Raw genomic sequence first — 21,064 nt, 5'->3', positions numbered from 1 at the left:
TTTCTCCTTCCTTTTAGTGTGCTTGGTTATTCACTCAGCTCCCAGTAAACCGTGATGTGGGATATATAGATAAGGGAACCAAAGTAGTCTAGCTGCAGACTGGAGCTCCACTCTAAATATAAATATAAATATATATATATATATATATATATACTGTATTAGGCTGCAATGTGTGATTTTGTAAAATTTTGGGATGGTGGTGTGCTGCAGGATTTTGTTAATGTAAAAAAAGTGTGCCACAGCAAAAAAAAGGTTGATAATCACTGCATTATAGCAAAGTATATCTACTAACCAGTACAGGTTTAGCTTGGATACAGCAGACAACAGAGAACACAAGTATTATCAATGTTTGCCAAGCAGTTTATAAAAAAGATACACAAAACATGTGGGTGAGAAAAAAAGCAAAAAGTTCTGCTTAAGCTAAGAGGTGCAAGTAATGTATGGGGGCAAAATGTTCAGGTGGATAGCTATGAGTGATTTATAGCTATTAAGTCTCAGACAGGGAGTCATCATAAGCATAATAATTCGCTCACACTAAGATCTAATCTAAACAATAATAGGAGCTCACTCTGACTTTCCTCTCCCCACCTCGCTCCATGTCTCATCTTTAGGAACATTCGCTAGGGTGTGGAGCCCTGAGTGTAAAAAATGTCAGTTCCTTAGATTTATTTCTTGAAGGATCTCCACTTACTATTCCTCTGGTGTTAGCTGTAGTCAAGTAGGTCCCGCTGTACATAGGGGAACCATCAACACAGATGAAGAGCAGCTGATTCTATTCCACTCCAAGTCATGGGAGCAGGTGGGTACTAGCTGGATTACAGAGCTTCTTGTGATGTCCCTGCCTGCTAAGTCACCAGGGCTCTGTGTACATACATATATCTCTGAGTCCCAGGTGCGTAGTAAAAGCCACTGCCATTGAACTTGTTGGAGAAGGTTCAGGTAAGCAGGGCTAGCCACGATCTTTAGATTGGATAGAACTGGGACTGAGGGCTTAGTAGGGTCCTTTTTCTGATTCTTGATATCTGATGTCACAATTAGGACAGGAGTTGCACATGAGAACATTCTCTTCCATTTTGTCAGACGAGGGCTTCTTTGCAATATCGCTTCGGTGTATGAACAGTTCTCCATCTGCATCAGAATTTTATTCGTACACCAGGGCTCCCATTGGTATTTGGTCTGCTCTGTGTTGTGCCGTCACCGTTGGTTGAGAGCTATTTTGGTGATCCTTCAGTGGCTCATTCTTTTTTGCTGATTGGACGATATGTACAGGTTTTGGAGTTAGGAGTATTTTGCATAACTCATGTTTTTAGACTTGTATAATGATTTTCTAGCAGCTGTATCATCCTGCTTTTCCACTTGTCCAGAGCCTCCATATTTTGAGCAGGTGTTAATCGGTTCAAAAGTGTCAACACTCGTGTTCAGGATAGATGGTTCCCTCTTACTTAAGTAATAAAGTCTCAGATGTAGTAGTTATAAACTACCTTGTAACCCAGAATCTGGGGGGGGGGGGGGGGGGGGAATAAATGTGAGCCTCAGAAATGTGGTAAACTGAATGTAGAGTTCAAATCTCCAGGCACTAGTCAGATGTAGGGCCGCGTGGCTTTCCAAAGAGCATAGGTCAGGATTGCGGTCTGAAATCTTGCTAGAATAGAGCTATAGATATCTTCTATTGAATAAGTACAGATGACTGTTTAAGTTCAGGAGCTTCACTTATACGCGTCCTGTCGCTTCGGCAGTTGGCTCCGCCCCCCTTAATTTTCACTTTAATGTACCTTTAAGAAAACTGCTTTAAATCCTTAGTCATGTGCATTACAATTCTACCTTTTCTACCTGTGACGGATACCCCGACTGGGTAGCTCCGCCAAATGGGTCCTGCTTCCTCCCTGCCGACTGCAGCTACATAGCTGGCAAGTGACACAATTTTCCCGCCATTCCTGCTCCTCCAGACAGACCGGCGCCTCCATAGCAGCCATAGTCTCACAGAATTTCCCAGGATCCAGGGGTGACTATGGGGACCTGAGTTACAGTCCGGTAAAGATTGGGGGTAGGGGTGTCCGAAACCCCCAGTTCCCCAAGTAGCTCCCCTCCGGCAATTCCACCACCTCTTGTCCTCCCTAGGAGCTACCAATCCCCAAAAGAGCGGAGCGCTGGGACAAAGGGCCGCTGGAGTGACCAGGGTTGCGGTTGTCCTGCTGTTCTGTGGCAGACTGGGAGTTCCAGGAGCTCGACCAGCCTGAGAGGGGTTAGGCAGGTTTCCGTTGTGAGGTGGCCGACCGGGAGTTCCAGAAACCCGGTCAGCCTAGGAGGATTTTTCCGGTCAGAGGCCAGCTCTTCTCTGACAAAGTACTGGTGACAAAACAAGCAACCAAAAGCTTTTAAAGACGCTCTGAGGAGCCCAAAACCGCTGAGAAACGACAGGGGTGAGATAGTAAGGGGGTGGGGGTTAGCCTTGGGGGTCTGGTATCCGTAACACTATCTCTTACATAAATAACATTTAACTCTAGGCAAACCATTTTGTGTTCCTATATAAATAATAGAAGTGTAGGTTCTATGTTCCGCATATCACTTTCTCTACTTCCTTTTTTTTTTCTTCTCTCACTGACAGTGACTGTACTTTATGTGGCTTCCTCTACCATAGCTATCTGGCTATCCCTCGCCAGCCAATCACCTTCTCTATAATAAGAATGACGGGTTTCCTGCATACTGTGCTGCAGTCAGGGGTTCATTGCCTGTGTGAGCACTGTTTTGCATGTCCATCTGTGGAAATAATGCTTATGGACAACTGCAAAACATGAGTTATTATTTCCAGACTGAGGCAACCTGTCATCACTGTCAGGTCTTTGGTTGCTGGGCTGTAGGGAGAGATTTTGATTAGTATTAATAGCATTGATTATCTCATTTGTTTTTTTTTTTCCCTCCCCTCAGGTGCATTTTTGGCCACTAGCATTACTCCTGAAAAAGGATTATTAGGTTGCTGAGACGTAAAAGCTTGGCTCATATTAGCAAACTGTTCAGATAATTTAGCTAGCCGGGTACCTATTTGATCTACTTGATTGTACAAGTTATCTCTGCCCAGGGCCGATTTCTTGATGCCGTAGGGTAATGATTCCTGGACCATTGAGGGTCCCTCCCAATCAGAGCTGATGTATCTATTTTGACGTGATTGCCTTTGGGGTTCAACTTGTCTGGTGTTTACTACCCAGTGGTGCCCTATTTAATTGGGGTGTTTGGTTATTTTGAGGGTACCTGTGCCTTTTTAGGGTACCTATTTTCTCGGGAAGACTGATTATTTTGGGGATACCTTTGTCTTTCAGAATATCTATTTTCAGGGGGGAGACTGATTACCTTGTGGGTATCCGTACCTTTAGGGATACCTATTTATCTGGGTACGCTCCCCATTTTGGGTATATTCCCTTCTATCAGCTTGTGGTTTCTGTGTCTCAGCCCTTGGTGGGGGATGGGCAGGATTAAATCTTTGTGGCCTGGGAGGCCTATTTCATCTTGCCACCTCTGTATAAGTTTTCCTTTTGAACTCTAAATTTAGTAGGCTAGTTGACACCCTAGCTTCAGCTACTATTTTATGGTTAGGCCTTGGTTCTCTTTTAACCCCATGTTTACTGGTTTGCTGTATGGAGTATAATTTTGTACTCTCTGTAATCGGCTAATCCAATGAACAGTTTTAATCAAATTCTCTAGCCAGATTTACTTTGATGTGTGAGGGCAATGCTTCATAGAACAGATTTACAAATGCTGGGTTTTCAAAATTGGGGTTTGCCCTCTGCCATTCTGTAAGCTCCCTTTAGTATAAAAAGGAATTCGGTTGGGCTCTGATTTGGGCCACATTTCAAACTGTAAATAGCTGCCTTTGCAGCTGTGGCCTTACGATATTGCCCAAATTCCATTTTACACTGCTGCTTTGTTTCACTCCAAGAATGGATATTCATATTTCTTTCATGTAATTTGCAAGAGTCCATGAGCTAGTGACGTATGGGATATACAATCCTACCAGGAGGGGCAAAGTTTCCCAAACTTCAAAATGCCTATAAATACATCCATCACCACACCCACAATTGAGTTTTACAAACTTTGCCTCCTATGGAGGTGGTGAAGTAAGTTTGTGCTAAGATTTCTACATTGACATGCGCTTCTCAGCATTTTTGAAGCCCGATTCCTCTGAGTACAGTGAATGTCAGAGGGATGTGAAGGGAGTATCGCCTATTGAATGCAATGGTTTTCCTCACGGGGATCTATTTCATAGGTTCTCTGTTATCGATCGTAGAGATTCATCTCCTACCTCCCTTTTCAGATCGACAATATACTCTCATATTCCATTACCTCTACTGATAACCGTTTCAGTACTGGTTTGGCTATCTGCTATATGTGGATGGGTGTCTTTGGTAAGTATGTTTTAATTTACTTAAGACACTCTCAGCTATGGTTTGGCACTTTATGTATTTATATAAAGTTCTAAATATATGTATTGTACTTATATTTGCCATGATTCAGGTATATATTATGGGGTATAGTCTTTTTTTTACAATTGAATGTCATTTTAAATTCACGGGCAGAATTAGGTTCGTGAGGGCGCAAAATGCCAAACTATATTGCGTCATTTTTGGCGCAAGATTTTTTTGGCGCAAAGTTACGTTCGATGACGCAAATTTGTCATTTCCGGGGTCTTTGTCAACGCAGAGTCCTTTCACAAGGTTGCGTCTTCAATGACGCGAGTGTGTCATTTCTGGATGTTGGCGCCAACATTTTTTCTCTGTTTGTGCGTCATTCTTGGCGCCAAATATTTTCATAATTGAAACCCCATTTTTATATGCCTCTTGCCTTTTTCTCTATCAGAGGGCTATGCTGTTGCATTTTTTTCCCATTCCTGAAACTGACATATAAGGAAATTGATAATTTTGCTTTATATGTTGTCTTTTCTCTTACATTTTGCAAGATGTCTCAATCTGTTCTTGTCTCAGAAAACACTGTTGGAATCCGGCTGACTGATATCAGTTCTACCAAAGCTAAGTTAATTTATTGTAATGTTATGGAGATTATATCTCCAGCTGTGATTTGTAATAAGTTATCATGATAAACTTTTACATGCAGAGAATATGTCCATCAGTAATAATGCATTGCCTGTTGCTATTCTTTTAACATCTAATGCAGTGCTTGACAAATCTGTTTAAAAATTAGGAGCCAGTAACAATGTTTAGGAGCCAGACAGAGGTAATTGCATATAAATATATGGAGAATAACTCAAAAAGTTAGGAGCCAGGGATAAAATTCTAGGAGCCAGTGGCTCCCTGGCTCCTGGGTTTGTCGAGCCCTGATCTAATGTACAAGATATACCTGTGAATTTATAAGAATATTTTTCTGATTCTATTCAGAAGGCTTTGTCTGCCATCCCGCCTTCTAATAAATGTAAAGGTCTTTTTAAACTTCTCATAAAGTTGATGAAATTTCAAATGACCGACAACATACTGAATTATCCTTCTCTGATGAGGATCTATCTAATTCAGAAGATCCTTCCTCAGATATTGACACTAACAAATCTACTTATTTATTTAAAATGGAGTACATTCGTTCTTTGTTGAAGAAGTGTTGATTATATTGGATATTGAGGAGACTAGTCCTATTGATTTTAAAGCTAGTAAACATTTAAATTCTGTTTATAAACCTCCTGTGGTTATTTCAGAGGTTTTTCCAGTTCCTGATGCTATTTCTGATATGATTTCTAAGGAATAGTTCTGGTACTACTTTTATTCCTTCTTTAAGGTTTTAAAAATTGTATCCTTTGCAAGCAGTTAGATTGGAGTTTTGGGAAAAGATCCACAAAGTTGATGGGGCTATCTCTACTCTACGCTAAACGCACTACTATTCCTATGGAAGATAGTATTTATTTTAAAGATCCTTCAGATAGGAAACTTGTATCTTATCTAAGGAAAGTTAATTTATTTTCAGGTCCTTTTCTTAGGTCTGCAATTTCTTTGGCTGATGTTGCAGCTGCTTCAACTTTTTGGTTGGAAACTTTAGCACAACAAGTATCTGATCATGTTTTGTCTAGCATTGTTAACTTGATTCAACATGCTAATAATTTCATTTGTGATGCCATTTTTTGATATTATCAAAATTGATGTTAAATCTATGTCTTTAGCTATTTTAGCTACAAGAGCTTTGTGGCTTAAATCTTGGAATGCTGATATGATTTCTTAATCCAGATTTCTATTTCTTTCCTTCCAAGGTAATAAATTATTTGGTTCACAGTTGGATTCAATACTTTCAACTGTTACTGTGGGGAAGGGAGTTTTTTTTTTGCCTCAAGATTAAGTTCTAAGGGTAAATCTAAAGCTTCTAACCGTTTTCGTTCTTAATAAGGAACAGAAACCTATCTCTTCGTCAAGGAATATGTTTCAGATTGGAAGCCTTCTTCAAATTGGAATAAATTCAAGCCATTTAAGAGATCAAAGCCAGCCCCCAAGTCTGCATGAAGGTGCGGCCCTTATTCTAGCTCAGCTGGTAGGGGGTAGATTAAGATTTTTCTAAGTTGTTTGGATCAATTCGGTCCAAAATCCTTAGATCCAGAATATTGTCTCTCAGGGGTACAGAATAGGATTCAGAGTAAGACCGCCTGTGAGGTTTTTTTTCTCTCTCACGCATTCCAGCAATCCCAGTAAAGGCTCAGACTATCCTGAAGTGTGTTTCAGACCTGGAGTTATCTAGGGTAATCATGCCAGTTCCGTTTCAAAGAAAGAAAAATCATTCAGACCAGTTTTGGATCCAAAAATTTTGAATCGACATGTAAGAGTACCAATTTTCAGAATGGTGACTATAAGGTCTATTCTGCCTTTTGTTCAGCAAGGGCATTATATGCCCACAATAGACTTACAGTATGCATATCTTCATATTCTGTTTCATCCAGATTATTTTCAGTTTCTGAGATTCTCTTTTTTAGACAAGCATTACCAATTTGTTGCTCTTCCTTTTTTGCCTAGCGACAGCTCTAGGAATCTTTTAAAAGGTTCTCTGTGTTTCCTTATTTGGACGATATCTTGATACTTGCTCAGTCTTTACGTTTACTTTCGAATCAACTACTGTTGTTTCTTCAAAGACATGGTTGGAGGATCAATTTACCAAAAAGTTCCTTGATTCCTCAGACAAGGGTCACCTTTTTAGGTTTCCAGATGGATTGTGTCCATGTCTCTGTCTCTAACAGACAAGAGACAATTCAAATTGGTTTCAGCTTGTCGGAACCTTCAGTCTCTATTATTTCCTTCAGTAGCTATGTGCATGAAAGTTTTAGGTCTCATGACTGTAGCATCGGACGCAATTCCCTTTGCTCGTTTTCATATGAGACCTTTCCAGCTTTGTATGCTGAATTAGTGGTGCAGGGATTATACTAGGATATCACAATTAATATCCTTAAATCCCAATGTTCAACTATCTCTGACTTGGTGGTTAGATCACCATTGTATAGTTCTAGGGGCCTCTTTGGTTTGTCCAACCTGGACTGTGATCACTACAGATGCAAGTCTTTTCAGGTTGGGGAGCTGTTTGGGGATCTCTGACAGCACAAGGGGTTTGGAAATCTCAAGAGGCGAGATTACCAATAAATATTTGGAACTCGGTGCAATTTTCAGGGCTCTTCAGGTTTGGCCTCTGTTGAAGAGAAAACCATTCAATTGCTTTCAAGACAGACAATATCACAGCTGTGGCATATGTCAATCATCAGGGTGGGACTCACAGTCCCCTAGCTATGAAAGAAGAATCTCTAATACTTTTTTGGGCGGAATACAGCTCTTGTCTATTTTCTGTGGTACATATCCCAGGTGTAGACAATTGGGAAGCGGATTATTTCAGCCGTCAGACTTTACATCCAGGGGAGTGGTCTCTCCATCCAGATGTGTTTTCTCAGATTGTTCAGATGTGGGGTCTTTCAGAAATAGATTTGATGGCTTCTCATCTAAACAAGAAACTTCCCAGGTACCTGTCCAGGTCCAGGGATCTTCAGGCGGAAGCAGTGGATGCTTTGACACTTTCTTGGTGCTACCAACCTCCTTACATTTTCCCGCCTCTAGTTCTTCTTCCAAGAGTGATATCCAAAATCATCATGGACCAGTCGTTTGTATTGCTGGTAGTTCCAGCATGGCCTCACAGGTTTTGATATGCGGATCTTGTTCGGACCTCTTCCATTAAGGTTGAATTTTCTGTCTCAAGTTCCGTTTTTCCATCAGGATTTCAAATCATTAAATTTGAAGGTATGGAAATTAAATGCCTAGTGCTTAGTCATAGAGGTTTCTCTGACTCAGTGATTAATACTATGTTACAGGCTCGTAAATCTGGTTTTAGAAAGATTTATTATCGAGTTTGGAAGACTTATTTTCATGGTGTTCTTCTCATAAGTTCACTTGGCATTCTTTCAGAATTCCTAGAATCTTACAGTTTCTTCAGGATGGTTTAGATAAAGGTTTTGTCTGCAAGTTCCTTGAAGGGACAAATCTCTGCTCTTTCTGTCTCATTTCACAAAAAGATTGATAAGCTTCCTGATATTCACTGTTTTGTACAGGTTTTGATTTGTATCAAGCCTGTCATTAAATCAATCTCTCCTCCTTGGAGTCTTATTTTGGTTTTGAAGGCTTTACAGGCTCTTCCATTTGAGCCTATGCTCTCTTTGGACATTAAAATACTTTCTTGGAAAGTGTTGTTCCTTTTGGCCATCTCTTCTGTTAGTAGTTTCTGAATTATCTGCTCTTTCTTGTGAATTTCCTTTTCTGAATTTCATCAGGATAAGGCGGTTTTGCGGACTTCATTTAAATTCTTACCTAAGGTTGTAAATTCTAACAACATTAATAGAGAAATTGTTGTCCCTTCCTTGTGTCCTAATCCTAAGAATTCTTTGGAGAAATCCTTACATTCTTTGGATGTGGTAAGTGCTTTGAAATATTATGTTGAAGCAACTAAAGATTTCAGGAAGACTTCTAGTCTATTTGTTATCTTTTCTGGTTCCAGGATATGTCAGAAGGCTTCTGCCATTTCCTTGGCTTCGTGGTTTAAAGCTTATTTGGGGTTGGGTCAAGCCCCGCCTCAGAGAATTACAGCTCATTCTACTTGATTAGTCTACAATTTGTGGGCTTTTAAGAATGAAGCTTCAGTTGTTCAGATTTGCAAAGCAGTAACCTGTTCTTCATTGCATACATTTACTAGATTCTACCATTCTGATGTTTTCGTTTCTTCAGAAGCAGTTTTTGGTAGAAAAGTTTTTTTCTCCTGTTAAGTGTAGTCAGTCCACGGGTCATCCATTACTTATGGGATATTAACTCCTCCCTAACAGGAAGTGCAAGAGGATCACCCAAGCAGAGCTGCTATATAGCTCCTCCCCTCTACGTCATACCCAGTCATTCTCTTGCACCTAACTAATAGATAGGACGTGTGAGAGGACTGTGGTTATTAAAATTTGTTTTTATTTCTTCAATCAAAAGTTTGTTATTTTAAACAGCACCGGAGTGTGTTGTTTTTTCTCAGGCAGCATTAGAAGAAGAATCTACCTGAGTTGTGTATGATCTTAGCGGACGTAACTAAGATCCATTTGCTGTTCTCGGCCATTCTGAGGAGCGAGGTAACTTCAGAACAGGGGACAGCGGGCAGGGTTCACCTGCAAGGAGGTATGTTGCAGTTTATTATTTTCTAAGGAATGGAATTGACTGAGAAAATACTGCTAATACCGATGTAATGTAAGTACAGCCTTAAATGCAGTAGTAGTAACTGGTATCAGGCTGATATGTGTGTATGTTTGCACTGAAGTATTTCTGGGGAATGGCACTTCACTAAGAAAATACTGTATATATATATAACTTATAGCCTCTCTGCAGTGAAAGCGACTAGCAACAGGCTTTTTATTAACATCTCATATATTTATATTTAAAACGTTTACTGGCATGTTAATCGTTTTTTCTCTGAGGTACTTGGTGAAAATTTTTCATGGGCATTATTTTTCCACATGGCTGTCGTTTGTTTTGAATAAAATCAGTTTACTGAGCTTCCCCACTGTTGTAGTATGAGTGGGAGGGGCCTATTTTGGCGCTTTTACTGCGCAGTAAAAATTCAGTCACAAGTCTTCCTGTTCTCCCTGCATGATCCAGGACGTCTCTACAGAGCTCAGGGGTCTCCAAAACTAGTTTTGAGGGAGGTAATCACTCACAGCAGACCTGTGAGACTGTGCTTTGACTGTGATAAAAACGTATATATTTTTATTGTTATCCGTTTTTTGGTATTAAGGGGTTAATCATCCATTTGCTAGTGGGTGCAATCCTTTGCTAAATTAATAAATTTAATGTGAAAATTTGTTTTCTATAACTAATCCGGTTCATGTTATTTCAACTGTGACAGTTTTTTGTGTGCTTCTTAAAGGCACAGTAACGTTTTTTATATTGCTTGTAAATTTATTTGAAAAGTATTTTCCAAGCTTGCTAGTTTAATTGCTAGTTTGTTTAAACATGTCTGACATAGAGGAATCTCTTTGTGCAATATGTTCAAAGGCCAATGTGGAGCCCAATAGAAATTTGTGTACTAATTGCATTGATGCTACTTTAAGTAAAAGCCAATCTGTACATGTAAAGAAAATTTCACCAGACAACGAGGGGGAAGTTATGCCGACTAACTCTCCTCACGTGTCAGTACCTGCATCTCCCGCTCAGGAGGTGCGTGATATTGTGACGCCAAGTACATCAGGGCGGCCATTACAAATCACTTTGCAAGACATGGCTAATGTTATGACTGAAGTTTTATCTAAATTGCCAGAACTTAGGGGTAAACGCGACCACTCTGGAGTGAGAACAGAGTGCGCTGAAAATACTAGGGCCATGTCTGATACTGCGTCACAATTTGCAGAACATGAAGACGGAGAGCTTCATTCTGTGGGTGACGGATCTGATCCAAATAAACTGGATTCAGACATTTCAAATTTTAAATTTAAGCTTGAGAACCTCCGTGTGTTACTAGGGGAGGTATTAGCGGCTCTGAATGATTGTAACACGGTTGCAATCCCAGAGAAAATATGTAGGCTGGATAAATATTTTGCGGTACCGACGTGTACTGACGTTTTTCCTATACCTAAAAGGCTTACAGAAATTGTTAACAAGGAGTGGGATAGACCCGGTGTGCCTTTCTCACCCCCTCCTATATTTAGAAAAATGTTTCCAATAGTCGCCACCACACGGGACTTATGGCAGACGGTCCCTAAGGTGGAGGGAGCAGTTTCTACTTTAGCTAAGAGTACCACTATCCCGGTGGAGGATAGCTGTGCCTTTTCAGATCCAATGGATAAAAAGTTAGAGGGTTACCTTAAGAAAATGTTTGTTCAACAAGGTTTTATATTGCAACCCCTTGCATGCATTGCGCCTGTCACGGCTGTGGCGGCATTCTGGTTTGAGTCTCTGGAAGAGACCATTAGCTCAGCTACATTGGATGAGATTACAGACAAGCTTAGAGTCCTTAAGCTAGCTAATTCATTTATTTCTGATGCCGTAGTACATTTAACTAAGCTTACGGCTAAGAACTCCGGATTCGCCATTCAGGCGCACAGAGCGCTGTGGCTTAAATCCTGGTCAGCTGATGTGACATCTAAATTGCTTAACATACCTTTCAAGGGGCAGACCTTATTCGGGCCCGGTTTGAAAGAAATTATCGCTGACATTACTGGAGGTAAGGGACATGCCCTGCCTCAAGACAGAGCCAAACCAAGGGCTAGACAGTCTAATTTTCGTGCCTTTCGCAACTTCAAGGCAGGAGCAGCATCAACTTCCTCCGCTCCAAAACAGGAATGAACTGTTGCTCGCTACAGACAGGGCTGGAAACCTAACCAGACCTGGAACAAGGACAAGCAGGCCAGAAAACCTGCTGCTGCCCCTAAGACAGCATGAAGTGAGGGCCCCCGATCCGGAAACGGATCTAGTGGGGGGCAGACTTTCTCTCTTCGCCCAGGCTTGGGCAAGAGATGTCCAGGATCCCTGGGCGTTGGAGATCATATCTCAGGGATATCTTCTGGACTTCAAAGCTTCTCCTCCACAAGGGAGATTTCATCTTTCAAGGTTGTCAACAAACCAGATAAAGAAAGAGGCGTTTCTACGCTGTGTACAAGATCTTTTACTAATGGGAGTGATCCACCCGGTTCCGCGGTCGGAACACGGACAAGGGTTTTACTCAAATCTGTTTGTGGTTCCCAAGAAAGAAGGAACCTTCAGACCAATCTTGGATTTAAAGATCCTAAACAAATTCCTAAGAGTTCCATCGTTCAAAATGGAAACTATTCGGACAATCTTACCCATGATCCAAAAGGGTCAGTACATGACCACAGTGGATTTAAAGGATGCGTACCTTCACATACCGATTCACAAGGATCATTACCGGTACCTAAGGTTTGCCTTCCTAGACAGGCATTACCAGTTTGTAGCTCTTCCCTTCTGGTTAGCTACTGCTCCAAGAATCTTCACAAAGGTTCTGGGTTCTCTTCTGGCGGTACTAAGACCGCGAGGAATATCGGTAGCTCCGTACCTAGACGACATTCTGATACAAGCGTCAAGTTTCCAAGCTGCCAAGTCTCATACAGAGTTAGTACTGGCATTTCTAAGGTCACATGGGTGGAAGGTGAACGAAGAAAAGAGTTCTCTATTGCCACTCACAAGAGTTCTTCTCTTAGGGACTCTTATAGATTCGGTAGAAATGAAAATTTACCTGACAGAAGACAGGTTAACAAAACTCCTAAATGCTTGCCGTGTCCTTCATTCCATTCCACACCCGTCAGTGGCTCAATGCATGGAGGTAATCGGTTTAATGGTAGCGGCAATGGACATAGTTCCCTTTGCACGCCTGCATCTCAGACCACTGCAGTTGTGCATGCTAAGTCAGTGGAATGGGGATTACTCAGATTTGTCCCCTATGCTGAATCTGGATCAAGAGACCAGAAATTCTCTTCTATGGTGGCTCTCTCGGCCACATCTGTCCAAGGGGATGCCCTTCAGCAGACCAGATTGGACGATTGTAACAACAGACGCCAGCCTGCTAGGTTGGGGCGCTGTCTGGAATTCCCTGAAGTCTCAGGGATCATGGACTCAGGAGGAGAGTCTCCTTCCCATAAACATTCTGGAATTAAGAGCAGTTTTCAATGCCCTTCTAGCTTGGCCTCAGCTAGCATCTCTGAGGTTCATCAGGTTTCAGTCGGACAACATCACGACTGTGGCTTACATCAACCATCAAGGAGGGACAAGGAGTTCCCTAGCGATGATGGAAGTCTCAAAGATAATTCTCTGGGCAGAGTCTCACTCTTGCCACCTATCAGCGATCCACATCCCAGGCGTGGAGAACTGGGAGGCGGATTTCCTAAGTCGCCAGACTTTTCATCCGGGGGAGTGGGAACTTCATCCGGAGGTCTTTGCCCAAATACTTCGGCGTTGGGGCAATCCAGATATGGATCTCATGGCGTCTCGCCAGAACGCCAAGCTTCCTTGTTACGGGTCCAGGTCCAGGGACCCGGGAGCGGTTCTGATAGATGCTCTGACAGCACCTTGGAACTTCAAAATGGCTTATGTGTTTCCACCCTTCCCGATGCTTCCTCGATTGATTGCCAGGATCAAACAGGATAGAGCATCGGTGATTCTAATAGCGCCTGCGTGGCCACGCAGGACCTGGTATGCAGATCTAGTGGACATGTCATCCTGTCCACCTTGGTCTCTGCCTCTGAGACAGGACCTTCTAATTCAGGGTCCTTTCAAACATCAAAATCTAATTTCTCTGAAGCTGACTGCATGGAGATTGAACGCTTGATTTTATCAAAGCGTGGATTTTCGGAGTCAGTAATTGATACCTTAATACAGGCTAGGAAACCTGTTACCAGGAAAATTTACCATAAAATATGGCGTAAATACTTACATTGGTGCGAATCCAAGAGTTACTCATGGAGTAAGGTTAGGATTCCTAGGATATTGTCTTTTCTACAAGAAGGTTTAGAAAAGGGTTTATCTGCTAGTTCTTTAAAGGGACAGATCTCAGCTCTGTCAATCCTTTTACACAAGCGTCTGTCAGAAGTTCCAGACGTTCAGGCTTTTTGTCAGGCTTTGGCCAGGATTAAGCCTGTGTTTAAGACTGTTGCTCCACCGTGGAGCTTAAACTTAGTTCTTAACATTTTACAGGGTGTTCCGTTTGAACCCCTTCATTCCATTGATATCAAGCTGGTATCTTGGAAAGTTCTGTTTTTAATGGCTATTCCCTCGGCTCGAAGAGTCTCTGAGTTATCGGCCTTACATTGTGATTCTCCTTATCTGATTTTTCATTCAGTCAAGGTAGTTCTGCGTACTAAACCTGGGTTCTTACCTATGGTAGCCACTAACAGGAATATCAATCAAGAGATTGTTGTTCCTTCATTGTGTCCTAACCCTTCTTCAAAGAAGGAACGACTTCTACACAATCTAGACGTAGTCCGTGCCGTGAAATTTTATTTACAGGCAACTAAAGATTTTCGCCAAACTTCTTCCCTGTTTGTCGTTTATTCTGGACAGAGGAGAGGTCAAAAAGCTTCTGCTACCTCTCTCTCTTTCTGGCTTCGTAGCATAATACGTTTAGCCTATGAGACTGCTGGACAGCAGCCTCCTCAAAGAATTACAGCTCATTCTACGAGAGCTGTGGCTTCCACGTGGGCCTTTAAGAATGAGGCCTCTGTTGAACAGATTTGCAAGGCTGCAACTTGGTCTTCTCTTCATACTTTTTCCAAATTTTACAAATTTGACACTTTTGCTTCTTCTGAGGCTGTTTTTGGGAGAAAGGTTCTTCAGGCAGTGGTTCCTTCCGTGTAAAGATCCTGCCTGTCCCTCCCGTCATCCGTGTACTTTTAGCTTTGGTATTGGTATCCCATAAGTAATGATGACCCGTGGACTGACTACACTTAACAGGAGAAAACATAATTTATGCTTACCTGATAAATTCCTTTCTCCTGTAGTGTAGTCAGTCCACGGCCCGCCCTGTTTTTTATGGCAGGTCTAAATTTTAAATTATACTCCAGTCACCACTGCACCCTATAGTTTCTCCTTTCTCGTTTGGTTTTCGGTCGAATGACTGGGTATGACGTAGAGGGGAGGAGCTATATAGCAGCTCTGCTTGGGTGATCCTCTTGCACTTCCTGTTAGGGAGGAGTTAATATCCCATAAGTAATGGATGACCCGTGGACTGACTACACTACAGGAGAAAGGAATTTATCAGGTAAGCATAAATTATGTTTTTCAGGCAGCTGATTCAGTTTGATTCTTCTGCTTATGTTTTAAGTTTTTTCATTTAATGAGAATTAACTTAGATTTTGGGTTGTGGATTATTTTTTTCAGTGAAAAATGGCTGTTTTTGTTTTTATCTCTCCCTCTCTGGTGACTCTTGCGTGGAGTTCCACATCTTGGGTATTGCTATCCCATACGTCACTAGCTCATGGACTTTTGCCAATTACATGAAAGAAAACATAATTTATGTAAGAACTTACCTGATAAATTCATTTCTTTCATATTGGCAAGAGTCTATGAGGCCCACCCTTTTTGTGGTGGTTATGTTTTTTTGTATAAAGCACAATTATTTCCAAATTTCTTTGTTTATGCTTTTAACTCCTTTCTTTATCACCCCACTTCTTGGCTATCGTTAAACTGAATTGTGGGTGTGGTGAGGGGTTTATTTATAGGCATTTTGAGGTTTGGGAAACTTTGCCCCTCCTGGTAGGATTGTATATCCCATGCGTCACTAGCTCATGGACTCTTGCCAATATGAAAGAAATGAATTTATCAGGTAAGTTCTTACATAAATTATGTTTTTTTTTTAGTGAGTCAACGAATTTATGGTACTTACCCTCAAATATCCATGGCAGAAAGTCAATTTTAGACTGCTCACAATTCACATTTAATACAGATGAAGCATTTTCATAAAGGGACACTGAACCCACATTTTTTCTTTTGTGATTCAGATAGAGCATGCAATTTTAAGCAACTTTGTCATTTACTCCTATTGTCACATTTTCTTCGTTCTTTTGCTATCTTTTTTTGAAAAATAAGGCATCCAAGCTTTTTTTGTTTCAGGACTCTGGACACCACTTTTTTTATTGGTGGATGAATTTATCCACCAATCAGCAATAACAACACAGTTTGTTCACCAAAAATGGGCCGGCATCTAAACTTACATTCTTGCATTTCAAATAAAGATACCAAGAGAATGAAGAAATGTGATGATAGAAGTAAATTAGAAAGTTGCTTAAAATTGCATGCTCTATCTGAATCAGGAAAGAAAACAATTGGGTTCAGTGTCCCTTAAGCCTCTAAGTGATCAATTATAGAAGTGGGCCCCCTTTTAGAGAATGTAGGTACTGCTTCTTTTATAAATTTAATTATTTTGAGTGGTGTCCTACATTTTTACCAGGTATATTCCGGGTTCTTTTGGGGACCTTATTATTTGTGCTGGAGTGCCCTCTATTGGTCCTATTTTTACTATGGGGAGTTCCCACATGTGCATTATATTGATATGGGCTATCTGAGTAGCTGGCTTTGACCTCTGACTCACTATAGTAACTGCCTTCTTCCTCCCCTGAGGTGTAATAATTATTTTGTGCCTCGGCGTTGGGTAGTGGCCTAACTGGGAATCTTATTTCTAAGCCATTTGGTGTCCTTTGTTTAAATTCTTCCCTTATATTTTGAAGCTCACTTCTAACGTCCTTAATAGATTTAATTATTTCGGCATTATCATTATTACTATTGGTTAAAGGCTCCTTATTACTGCTGAATTGTCTCTCTAATTCATTTATTTATTTCTTATACTGTTTTTCAGCCATTAAGGTATTTTTCTCTTAATAATCTTATTTCTTCCTGGCTATCTGTTTATTGTTCATTTAGGCTTTTTAGTTTGGCTGTTATTTTTTTACTATGTTTATCTAAGGTAGCAAGGCTTTGGTTAACCGTATCAATTTAATTTTAGACTTGTTCTAAATTTTCTTCACTTGAGCTTAATGAGTGATTTTCGTCTGTTAGTTGCTGTAATTGCAAGTCCTGTCCTATAATTTGAGTGGACAGTTCATAATTTATGCATATTAACAGCGGCCATGATTTGAGAATCACCTCATCACGCTTTTTAGACCCTTTGCAATGGTTACTTCTTAATAACTCTTGTAATAATTCACTTGTTTCATTCCACTTATTATTATTATTATTATTATTATTATTATTATTAGCAATATTTTTGGCCTTAGTTGTAAGCATTTTAACATAAGCATTTATATCACCCTCAGTATTAAACCTTTTTTTTATGTGGCCTATAGCTTCCATTTTAAGGGATTCTGCCTGGGTTATTTTATTATTTTGGGGAACACAATTGTTCCCCAACAGATTTTCCAGATTAAGTGAGGATGTTGGGGTCAGATAGGGCTGTGTTGGCAGTGTCAGATAGGGCTGTGTTGCTTAGTATAGTGAACAGTCCTTTAGCTGTGGAAGAGGAGCATACTATGGTGGGCAGTCCCTCAGACATGGTAAAGGGGCATACTATAGTTAACAGTTCTTCAATCATGGAAGAGGGGCATACTAGTCAGGGCCTGAGAAAAATGTTGGTGGTAGGAGACTCTATTATTAGGAAGGTTGATAGGGTAATTTGTCATCCAGACCCTTTAAATAGAAAATTTTCTGTCTTCCAGGGGCTCGTGTTAGGCATATTGTGGAGCGTATTGATAGATTGGTGGAGGGATGTGGGTCTGATCCTGCAGTCATGGTACATATTGGTACTAATGAAGGAATCAGCGGGAGATGGAGAGTCCTAAAAAAGGACTTCAGGGAGTTAGGTAGCAAGCTTAAAGCAAGGACCTCCAAATTAATATTTTCGGAGATATTACCAGTGCAGTGTGCTAATTCAGTAAGGCAGAAGGAGCTAAGGTCTGTTAATTCATGGTGTAAAAATGAGGGGTTTGACTTTTTAGAGCACTGGGCTGACTTTTCACCTGGGTACAATTTGTACAGTAAGGATGGATTGCATCTGAATGACATGGGTGCAGGTGTGTTGGGGGAAAGGATGGTAGCAAGTTTAGAGAATCTTTTAAACTAGGCAAAGGGGCGGGAGGGTCAGTTAGAACACAATAGAACAGAGAGATCAGTCTGTGAATATGTCACTCCCTTAATATCTCAAGGAAGGGATGACTTAAGAAATGTCACATTAGAAAGTATAGAGGAAAGCACACCTAGTATCAGCAGAAAGCACATGGAAATTAAATGTATGGCCACAAATGCAAAAAGCTTGACAAGTAAAATGGGGGAGCTGGAGCTATTAGTTGCAGAAGAGGACTATGATGTTATCAGTATAACTGAAACTTGGTGGGATGATTCACATGACTGGGCAATTAACTTAGAGGGGTATATTTTATTTAGGAGGGACAGGAATAATAAAAGGGTTGGAGGAATCTGCATGTATAGTAAATCTAACCTTAAACCTACAATAAGGGAAGATATTTCTGATACAGGCGACAATGTAGAGACCCTGTGGGTGGAAATAAAGAGTGGGGGGGGGGAATCCTAAAAAAAATATTACTAGGAACATGCTACAAGCCCACCAACATTAGTTACCTGGATGAAAACTCAAATAGGTAAGGCTGCTAATAACAGTGCTGTAATTATGGGTGATTTTAAACTACCCTGACAATGAAACTAATAATTCAGCTAAGGGGGATAGATTTTTAAATGTTCTCAGGGATAACTTCTTGTCACAATTAATAGAGGAGCCAACTAGGAGTAACGCTATGTTGGATTTAGTGCTATCAAACAAAACAGATATAATATCAAACATAGAAGTCAAAGAACATTTGGGTAACAGTGATCATAACATGGTCACATTTGAAATCTCTTTTCATAAACCGTGTCTTAAAGGTTTAACCAAGACTTTTAATTTTAAGTAAGCAAAATTCAACGCTTTAAGGAAATTATTAAATAACATAAATTGGGACAAAGTATTCTCTAATAAAAATACAGAGGATAAATGGATAACATTTTAAAACTTTGTTAAATAAATATACATATCAACAAATACCATATGGTTATAAACATAAAAAATCCAAGCCAATGTGGCTGAATATAAATGTGTTAAGAGAAATTAGGAAAAAACGTAGGGCATTTAAATTATTCAAAGAAAATAGTACAGACTCAAAATTCCATATTTATAAGGAATGTAACAAAGCATGCAAAAAAAGCAATTCAATTAGCCAAAATTGAAAATGAAAAATTAATTGCAAAGGATTCTAAATCTAACCCTAAAAGGTTCTTTAAGTACATAAAAAGCAAAAAATCTAAGAAGGACAATATAGGTACATTAAAATGCGTGGAGGGTAGAATGATTAACAGTGACAGGGAGAAGGCTGGGATACTAAACCAGTTTTTTTCTTCTTCTTCAGTATACACAACAGAGGAACCATTGGATGATACCTTGGAACAAAATAGAACATGCCAGCCCATTAACTGGGTTATGTATAGAGGATATCAGGAACAAATTGGATAATATTAAGGTAAATAAAACTCCAGGCCCACATGGAATACACCCAAGGGTGTTAAGGGAAGTTAGCACTGTTATAGACAAACCTCTACTCATAATTTTTCAAGACTCATTATCCTCAGGCATGGTACCCAAGGATTGGCGTAAAGCTTATGTGGTGCCACTCTTCAAAAAGGGAATTGGGGATGATCCAGGAAGCTATAGACCAGTTAGTCTGACATCAATAGTGGGGAAGATATTTGAAGGGATTATAAGGGATTATATTGATGAGCATATTTGTGTAAACAAGATTATGAGTTCTAACCAGCATGGTTTTATGAGAAATAGATCATGTCAAACTAATCTAATTAGATTCTATGAGAAAGTAAGTAAAAATATAGATAAAGGGGAATCAGTTGATGTGATATACTTAGATTTTGCAAAGGCTTTTGATACAGTGCCACATGAGAGATTAATGCACACAATTAAGGGACTGGGAATATCTGAAAATGTTATCTTATGGATTAATAACTGGATAAAAGATAGGGAGCAACAAGCAGTAGTAAATGGATCATACTCAAATTGGACAAAGGTAATCAGTGGAGTCCCCCAGGGATCAGTACTGGGCCCTATTCTTTTTTTATATTTTTATAAATGACTTGGAGCAAGGATTAAATAGCGACATCTCTATTTTTGCAGATGATACTAAGTTAAGTAAGGTCATTAGGTCAGCGCAGGATGAACTTTCATTACAAAGGGACCTGCAAAAATGGGCAGGTAAATGGAAAATGAGATTTAATACGGGAAAATGCAAGGTTCTACATTTTGCAAGTAAAAATAAGCAGGCAACGTATTATTTAAATGTGACAAGACTTAGCCAAACACAGGAGGAAAGGGATTTGGGGGTAGTAATAGATAACAAGCTAAAGATGGTTGCACAATGCAAGGCAGCAGCTTCAAAGGCTAATAAGATACTACTAGCATGTATTAAAAGAGGCATTGACTCAAGGGAGGAAAGCATAATTCTGTCACTATATAAAGCCCTGGTAAGACCTCACCCTGAGTATGGAGTTCAGTTCTGGGGACCGATCACAAAAAAAGATATTGCAGAACTAGAAAAAGTTCAGAGACGGGCCACAAAGCTAATAAGGGGATTGGAGAATTTAACCTATGAAGAGAGGCTAGCCAAACTGGGTCTGTTTTCTTTACAAAAAAGGCGCTTAAGAGGTGACATGATTACTTTATATAAATATATTCAAGGCCCATATACAGAGATGGCAGAAGCTCTGTTTATTCCAAGAAATTGTTTTGTGACCAGAGGTCACAATTTAAGGTTGGAGGAAAGGAGATTTAATCTCCTGCAACGGAAACGTTTTTCACTTTAAGAGCAATACAATTGTGGAACTCCTTACCAAAGGAGGTAGTGAATGCCATTACCCTAGATACATTTAAAAATTGTTTGGATACATTTCTGTGTCTAAACAAAATTCATGGATATGATTGCTAGTATTAAAATGGGTCACCTTTTTAGTGGGATTATTTAAGTTTAACTGGATCT

The 21,064-nt window shown here is 40.1% G+C and overlaps 1 protein-coding gene across 4 annotated transcripts in view; it reads left to right on the top strand.

Moving 5' to 3' along the window:
* LOC128666931 (zinc finger protein ZFP2) overlaps positions 1-21,064 on the top strand; it is a 502,916-nt gene that overhangs the window by 10,021 nt on the left and 471,831 nt on the right. For 2 of the 4 annotated variants that reach the window (XM_053721751.1, XM_053721750.1), the window contains exon 2: positions 19,430-19,540. The exons of 1 other annotated variant lie outside the window; for it this stretch is intronic. In XM_053721751.1, the coding sequence (XP_053577726.1) occupies positions 19,454-19,540 (87 nt within the window). In that variant the 5' untranslated portion in view covers positions 19,430-19,453. Of the gene's footprint in view, positions 1-19,427; positions 19,541-21,064 lie in introns of those variants that run through there. One more of the 4 variants, XM_053721752.1, reaches the window with a different exon arrangement.

The sequence above is a fragment of the Bombina bombina genome, chromosome 7, assembly GCF_027579735.1.
Source record: "Bombina bombina isolate aBomBom1 chromosome 7, aBomBom1.pri, whole genome shotgun sequence".
Lineage (NCBI taxonomy): Eukaryota > Metazoa > Chordata > Amphibia > Anura > Bombinatoridae > Bombina > Bombina bombina.
Note: the sequence above shows the minus strand (reverse complement) of the source record. Positions and strands in the feature narration are given on the sequence as shown.